The sequence below is a fragment of the Malus domestica genome, chromosome 16 (assembly GCF_042453785.1).
Source record: "Malus domestica chromosome 16, GDT2T_hap1".
In the NCBI taxonomy this organism is placed as follows: domain Eukaryota; kingdom Viridiplantae; phylum Streptophyta; class Magnoliopsida; order Rosales; family Rosaceae; genus Malus; species Malus domestica.
The window spans coordinates 5,636,893-5,645,052 of NC_091676.1; the positions used below are offsets into that span (position 1 = coordinate 5,636,893).

At 39.9% G+C, this 8,160-nt stretch overlaps 2 protein-coding genes across 3 annotated transcripts; one reads left to right on the forward strand and one right to left on the reverse strand.

Moving 5' to 3' along the window:
* Positions 1 to 268: 268 nt before the first annotated feature.
* On the reverse strand, positions 269 to 2,808 carry LOC103402952 (protein pleiotropic regulatory locus 1-like). 2 transcript variants are annotated; one of them, XM_017323446.3, is made up of 2 exons: positions 2,300 to 2,808; positions 269 to 1,944 (listed from the first exon to the last, which is right to left on the reverse strand). In XM_017323446.3, exon 2 carries the CDS (start codon positions 1,902 to 1,904, stop codon positions 612 to 614), a length of 1,293 nt encoding a protein of 430 aa, XP_017178935.3. In that variant the 5' UTR covers positions 1,905 to 1,944; positions 2,300 to 2,808; the 3' UTR covers positions 269 to 611. The 2 variants fall into 2 exon arrangements, with proteins under 2 accessions (XP_017178935.3, XP_070671799.1); XM_070815698.1 differs by having other exon boundaries at positions 269 to 2,139.
* A 919-nt stretch (positions 2,809 to 3,727) lies between these two features.
* LOC139193210 (uncharacterized) lies at positions 3,728 to 5,414 on the forward strand. The gene is made up of 2 exons (XM_070816220.1): positions 3,728 to 4,150; positions 4,597 to 5,414. Exons 1-2 carry the CDS (start codon positions 3,869 to 3,871, stop codon positions 5,329 to 5,331), a joined length of 1,017 nt encoding a protein of 338 aa, XP_070672321.1. The 5' UTR covers positions 3,728 to 3,868; the 3' UTR covers positions 5,332 to 5,414.
* The last annotated feature ends 2,746 nt before the right edge of the window (positions 5,415 to 8,160 follow it).

Genomic DNA, 8,160 nt, shown 5'->3' on the forward strand with positions numbered 1-8,160 from the left:
CAAATCTTAAACGGGAAAAACGACGATCTTTATACTGTTCACACAGACGCACACAAATACACACTAGAGTTCATATTCAGCAAGTTCAAATTTGTTTCGGCACCAAGGTACCTCATGTCATGAGCAATAATCAAAGAGTACGCGATGGGTTTTCCAGCTTGATATCCTATATTTTCACTGCAATATTAAGATTCAAACTTTGCTCGAGGAAATCAAACCCGCGAAACAGGACCAATCAAAAACAAAAAAATGAAAGGCTAATCAGAGCTAGAATAACAGCCAGAAGAATGTCTTATTCAACAAATTCTCACTTATGTATCGTCTTCTTTGCCTCAACCACCCTACCAACAGTCGGTTGGCATAAAAGCAAAGCTAGATAACATCCGGAATCAGAGATTCATACAACAACATAAACCTAAAGACTGCATCAGCAACAGGACGCAAAGGAAAAACTTTTTACACTCACTTTCTTGCCTTCCTTCCTACTGCAGTATGAACACTGAGCATATAAAATTCAAGCCATGATGATAACGCATACATTATGAAGCAGAATTAAAATAAACATTATAAAAAACTTCAATATCGTAGTAACAAAGTAAGCACACCGTGAGCTAGAACCGCCCAACGTCTCTAAGATTAGGAGGCCTAAAATTTAGAGGATGAGTTTCCGGGGTGGCCTTTTCGTCTTGTTTCCACATCTTGATTGTCTTGTCAGCTTCACAAGTAACCAGCCTTGTGCCAGTGACATCGTAGCAAAGAGCATAAATCCCAGCTTCACTCTCCAGCGAGCCCGGTTGTACAATTGTTTGGGATTGCTGGAAGTTGTGGCCGCTCTTCCAATCCCAAAACCACAAGCTACCGTTGTTGCCTCCTGTAGCCATAACTCCATCTTCATTGACGGCCATCGCGTTGATAATGGACTTCTGTTGGGAGAGCATGTTGTGCAAAAACTCCCCCCTCGGAAGGTTGAACTTTTTGATGGTGTTTGTTGAAGCCGATGCGAAGCAATTACCCCGATCTAGCTTAGGATGATGTGTCATTGCCCGCACCGATTTCTTATGATGCGTTAAAGTTGAAAAGGTTTTTCCCTTTCTAAGGTCCCACAGCTTGACAGTTGTATCGTGAGACCCGCTAATAACTTGTGGATCCGTTGGGAGAGTGAGAAGGGAGCAAACTGCATCTTCGTGTCCAGTCAATGCATGAACTTGCACATTCTTGAGACGAACATCCCAAACACGGCATGCGCTATCCCGTCCCCCGGTGACTAAAACATCAAGAGTCGGATGGAGAGCCATGCTGTAGACGCCACTAAGATGACCGTGATTTGAACGGATAACCTTGTTCTGTTCAAGGTCCCAGCATTTGACTTGTTTGTCATCGCCAGCCGAGAACAAATAGGGTTGCCTGGTGCTAACGGCAAGACTTCGTATTTGCCCAATGTGTCCGGTAAGAGAAAGTTGTAGCGTCCCGCTTGCTACGTCCCATATTTTGATTGTCCGGTCTGCAGATCCTGTACAGAACCATCTGTTGCTTGGATCAAAAGCAACAGAGCGAACCCATCCTAGGTGGCCACTGATGACCCTGTAAATCTTCCACGGGCTATGCCAAACGGGACGTGGCCAATTTCGGGCTAAATCCAGCGTTGTTGAACACCTCTGATCGCGGGAACGGGACGAACCAGGAGCAGAAAAAACCGAAGTGCCATCAGCAATATTAATCGGCGCCTTGGCCTTGTTGGGTGTAGATGGACTCAAAAACAAATCAGCGTTTTGATCTCCTTGGGCAGTAGTAGGATTTGGATCAAGGGGAAGAGCGTTGGACGATTCATCGCGGTCGGCAGCGGGGTTTTGTCGATCAGCCGTCGGTTTAAGTCCACCGTACTCCACGCTTGCCTTGTAAGTCATGCGAATTTTTTTAGTCTGCAGGTCAGGAGGGGCCAGTTCGCTGCCATGGGTGGGGAAAAATAAATCGCCAGGTCTCTTTAGAGATTTAGAAATCAACTTTCCAAATGACGAGTCCATTGGCTTTTCTTGTTTCTAAGAAAAGTTGATCAACTCCTCTATATATATACAGTTTTCGTTGGCTCCCACTGGGAAACAAACCCTAATTGTACTCGGAATTAGAATCTAAAATAGTTTCCTGCAAGTAGTAGGATTCCTTAACTTAGGGTTTGTATTAGGTTATTAATTATTACATATTACATTCTCCGGGTTATTCTGCGTAAAGGAAAACCTAATTCCAAGTGGGAAAGTAAAGAGAACCCTAATTATTAAGGAGAACCCTAATTATTACATATTACCTTCTCCGGGTTATTCTGAAACTTCATCTTCTTCGCCTGCAACCTCCATTCTTCAAAATTTTAATCATCGATTGAAACTGGCCACTGGCTTCATGACTTTTACAGTCTGATTTGAACCACCTTCCTCACCGTCAAACCCCAATCCCATCGGTGGTGCGCTCTCAAAATCCTCAAACAGCACCATCGTCAGAGCCTCCATAGCCAAATCAACAACGAGGTCTTCTCGTCCAGCCTAAAACAGACGGCACCGCATCGTCTCGCCCTTCGCAGCCTCCATCTTGCTCGCCGGCTCTCTGTGAAAGTCCTCGGTCGAGTTGTCCATGTGCAGCACCCACAAGGAATTGAACCTGGCAAGGAAAAAAGGTTTAGCCTGCTTAGGAGTTGGGAATTGATTAAGAACTGATGGGGTTCAACTTTTTGTTTCTTTATCCAGCCGTTCAGGTTAATAGACTTTCAGACAATTGACAAAAAGGACTTTCAGACTTCTTGTTTTGGTTTTCAATTTTCTTTAATGAATCAATTTTTGTTTTTAAATAAATATTAAGAATCGTTGACACTGTTAAATTAAGAGTTATTAAATGACATAATTAGAATGAGATATGGCAGGAGATACAAAATTAGGGACAGCAGATCCCTAACCACTAGCTTCGATGGACTTAACATTGTTCATCGAGTAAACGAGCAAAATGTATTTTCGTGGCTAAACAATTACATGAAGTTGTACATGCTTGTGACGAATTTTTATTTTAACAAGATAATAAATTCGATCAAAACAGTATAATTAAATTTGAATTTGAATGCAGAAAAGACTGCTCTCCCTTAGGACTAGCCAATTATAAGAGCACCTCCAGCGTGGGAGGTTGCTCGGGGGCCAGTGGGTCAAACAGTAGCAAATTGCTGGGGGGATGACCTCCAGCGTATGGAAGCCCGAGCGACAGGCGAGGCCCGAGGAGCAGGCCCGTCGAGGATTGCCAGCCCGAGAGCCCGAGGGCTGCGTCAGGCGCGTGCGTTTCACGCGCGCGTGGGCGCGAGTCGTCCGACAAAAAAACAGGGCAGGGGCCCGCGATTTCAGTTTTGAAAAGTTACCGTTGGGGAAGCCACGTGGCTTCCCCATGTCCGTTTGATTGAAACGGTCCTATTTTATGGGCCGTTGGATTTCCAACGGTAAAAAACATTTAAAAATCTAATTTAATTTCATCCGTTTGATCTAAGATCAACGGTCCACGTTATTAGGCTTTGTAAATTAAAAAAAAAAAAGAAAAAACAGTTTAAAAATCTAAAATGTTACCGTTGTGACACGTGGCACAATCTGGAGTGTTGGAATTTAAATTTTTTTAAATCCAACGGCAGAGATTAATTAGGTGAATAAAAATTAAAAAAAAATGTAAAAAAATTCTTAAAAATCCGAAAAAAAATTATGAAAAATTATAAAAAATTTTGATTTCACTTCACCTATAAATACCTTCTCATTATCTTCTACCCTACACCACAATTTCATATTTTCTCAACTACTTTCAACCACATTCCTATCTTTCTTTCAAAGTTTCAATCCAATTTTTTTCCAACAAAATGACTACTCAACCAGGTACGAATTGGACGCTTCTTGAAGATGTTGCGTTGTGTACTAGTTGGGTTCAAGTTACTCATGATTCGATTACGGGTAATGAGATGCAGTTGCGAGAAATGTGGAGTCTTATTCATACCAATTATCTTGAGAAAATTGGTGGGCAAAGAACTAAGGAATCGATGTCCAGTCGTTGGAAATTACTTAGTCAATCGTTTAGTACGTGGAGAGACGCCTTGGCACAAGCTAGTGGTAATCTTCGAAGTGGGGAAAATTTAACGGATCAGGTAACAATATATTATTTATTTGTTAGCTACTTTCATTATATTTATTTGTTTGTATTATTTATTTGTTATCTTCTTTCATTATAATTATTTGTTAGCTACTTTCATTATATTTATTTGTTTGTATTATTTGTTACCTACTTTCATTATAATTATTTGTTAGCTACTTTCATTATAATTATTTGTTTGTATTATTTATTTGTTACCTACTTTCATTATAATTATTTGGTTGTATTATTTATTTGTTACCTACTTTCATTATAATTATTTGTTAGCTACTTTCATTATATTTATTTGTTTGTATTATTTATTTGTTACCTACTTTCATTATAATTATTTGTTAGCTACTTTCATTTATAATTATTTGTTTGTATTATTTATTTGTTACATACTTTCATTATAATTATTTATGTGTTACCTATTCTCATTATAATTATTTGTTTGTGTAGGAACTTCAAGCACAAGCTTGGTATGGTGCCAAAACCAAAAGCAAAAACAAAACATTCACCCGGTTTGAATGTTGGAATATTGTCAAAGATTGTCCTAAATTTAGAGTTGTGCATATCGGTCCAGAAGTTTTCATGAACAGCACCCCTCTACACTCTACACCTGAGCATGCCTCGCATGATCATGATGAAGATGATGAAGAAGTGCCTGAAACGCCCCCCGTTGAACAAGCGTCGAGGTCGACCCGTTATCCAATTAGGCCTCAAGGTAAGAAGGCTTCAAAGAGAAAAGGTAATGCTTCCAAGAATGATTATGCAAAGTATATGGAAGATCTTGCCCGCCAAGGTGAATTGAATTTGGCCCGGGAAATGGCTAAATTTGAGGCTGATAAGGCTAGAGAGGATGCAAAAGCTGCAGCTTTTGAGAGAAAATTTGAAGCTGATGAGAGAGAAAGAGAACTACTTCGGCAAGAAAGGGAACATAGAAGAGAAGAAAGAATGGCTGAACGAGATCGTGACATTATGAATGAGCCTTTAGAAGGGAAGTCTCCAGACTCTAAATATTTTTGGAAGTCAGAGAAAGCGGATGTGTTGCGAAGGAGGCGTGCAAGAGAAGCGAGAGCAAGAGGAGATGGTCCTAGCACCACAAGAGAAGATTATCCTAGCATGACAAGAGAAGATCATCCTAGCACCACAAATTGGTTAGGTGATGGTTATCATCCATTCACGAACCCATAATTTTCCAATCAATTCGGGTTGTAATTTCTTATTCGGGTTGTAATTTCTTATTCATTGAATAGAGTACTTTATGTTGTTTCCAATTTATTGAACTTAGTACTTTATTCAAAACACATTTAAACACACCAAATAAAATAACATCAACACACCAAATAAACACACCAAATAAAAAAAACACCAAATAAAATAAAATTACATTTCAACTCACTAAATGAACTAAAAAAACACACCACATAAAATAAAATAAACACACCAAATAAAAACAAACACCAAATAAAATAAAATTACATTTCATCTCACTAAATGAACTAAAAAAACACACCACATAAAATAAAATAAACACACCAAATAAAATAAAATTACATTTCAACTCACTAAATGAACTAAAAAAACACACCACATAAAATAAAATAAACACACCAAATAAAAACAAACACCAAATAAAATAAAATTACATTTCAACTCACTAAATGAACTAAAAAAACACACCACATAAAATAAAATAAACACACCAAATAAAAACAAACACTAATGAACTTAAGTATCGTCAGCACCCCTCAATTCCCACTGGTGCTCTATCAAGTCAAGTTGGCGGGCATTGTGCATATTTGACCTTTGAAGTGCAGTATATCGTTGGATGATCCTTTCATTGTAACGTCCATCCCTTTCTAATGGCTCATGTTGCACGGGCTCATCGGTGGCGTCATGAGCACAATATATACGTGTTCTTGAATTGTTCATCGTGTCTGGCTCATATTCATCAACGGCTTCATAATCGTACTCATCTTCCACAATCATGTTGTGAAGAATGATGCACGTCATCATGATGGATCGAAGCGACTCTACATCAAACAATCTGGCAGCACCCCTGATGATCGCCCAGCGAGCTTGGAGGATACCGAAACAACGCTCCACATCCTTCCTGCACCCTTCTTGACATCTTGCAAAGTGTTTTTCCTTTGCACTGCGCGGACGTGGCACTGTTTTGACAAATGTTGACCACCTTGGGTAAATGCCATCAGCTAGGTAGTATGGCCCGTCGTACATACGTCCATTGACCTCATACGTGACTTTTGGTGCATTTCCTTGCAGGACATCGTTGAACACTGGGGATTGGGCAAGGACGTTGAGGTCATTTTGAGCTCCCGGAACCCCGAAAAAGGCGTGCCAAATCCATGTATCAAAAGATGCCACCGCCTCCAAAATGATACTTTTTGATCCTTTTCTGTCCCCATAAGCGCCTTGCCATGCACTTGGACAGTTTTTCCAAGTCCAGTGCATACAATCAATGCTTCCAATCATCCCTGGAAAACCTCGCATCTCGCCTTTCTTCAGAAGCCTTTGCAAGTCCATATGAGTAGGTCTCCGGAGGTACTCTGCGGTGTAGATAGATTCGATTGCCGAACAAAACCTCATGAGGGACTCAAGAATGGTTGATTGTCCCATCCTCGTTATCTCGTCCACTTGGTCTGCAGCTGCTCCATATGCAAGCATCCGCAAGGCAGCAGTAATTTTTTGCTGAGGCAGGAGACCCATAGCACCAAAAGCATCCGGCTTTTGCACAAAGTAAGAATCATGGTTGCAAACAGCGCCCATGATTTTGTTGAACAAATGTCGTTCCATTCTAAAACGACGTCGGAAGTATGTTTCAGGGAATGCACTGTTACGGACAAAATAATCGTCCAAGAGCTCCTGACCTCGTCGTTGCCTGTTTCTATCAATGTTTACAGCACGGTTGGGCCTGCAGATATGAGCCACAGCTTGGACGACTCGACGGGATTGTGAGGCTCCTGCCATTCTTGATTCGTCATCTCTTCGTCTACGCTCGTCATCCTCTTCCATCTCATTTTGGGCCCAATCCCTAACATTGAACATTCCTTGTGATTGGTTAAACAATTCTTCCTCTTCTTGCTCGATTTCCCACATCATCTTTGAAGAAGAAGAAGAAGACATTGTAAAAAGGAAACAGAAACTATGAATAATGATAGGGATTTTGGTGAAGAAGGAAGCAAAAACTATGAATAATGATAGGGATTTTGGCGAAGAAGGAAGCAGAAACTATGAATAATGATAGAGATCTTGAGAAAATTGGTGTGAGATTTATGAGGATGGATGGGGGATTATATGGAGGATTTAGAAGGGATTAGGTTGTAGATAATGCCACGTGGCATGCCGTCATTCGTTAAAAATCTGGTGGAAATCTATCCTCAAAGATTGTAATCGGATTGTGACACGTGGCACGACGTGATTGGTTAAAAATCTTATCAGAAATCCATCACCAATAATTGTCTTTTCAGATAATGACACGTGCCTTGACACAACAATTAAAAATCTTATCGGAAATCCATCACCAATAATTTTCTTTGCGGATAATGACACGTGGCGCAACGAGAACGATTAAAAATCTTATCCGAAATAACAAATATAATTATTTTGAATTATTTTATAAATACAAAAATACAAAAATTTTATTGCTATTGGCTTTTCGGATAATGACACGTGGTGCAACGAGAACGATTAAAAATCTTATCCGAAATTACAAATAAAATTATTATGTATTATTTTATAAATAAAAAAATATTAATATTTTATTGCCAATTGCCAGGGCTATTCAGTGCAGGGGTGGAGATGCAAAAGGCAATTGACAGGGGAATGCACTATTCATTAAGGGCAGTTACTGTTCACTAGGTGGATTAAATAGTGAATTGTCTGGGGGGAGGGCTCCTACACTGGAGTTGCTCTAAGTACTGCCTCCTACTTTAGAGTTTACCTCACAAGAGTAACAGGTCAAATATTTGATTGTGCGAGCGTACCACAATTAAATAATGT

Excerpts from the sequence above, each read along its gene's own strand:
- LOC139193210 (XM_070816220.1), top strand. The coding sequence starts at position 3,869 with ATGACTACTCAACCAGGTACGAATTGGACGCTTCTTGAAGATGTTGCG. Across the intron at positions 4,151-4,596 it reads GGGAAAATTTAACGGATCAG|GAACTTCAAGCACAAGCTTG; the intron begins GTAACAATATAT and ends TTGTTTGTGTAG.
- LOC103402952 (XM_070815698.1), bottom strand. The coding sequence starts at position 2,021 with ATGGACTCGTCATTTGGAAAGTTGATTTCTAAATCTCTAAAGAGACCT.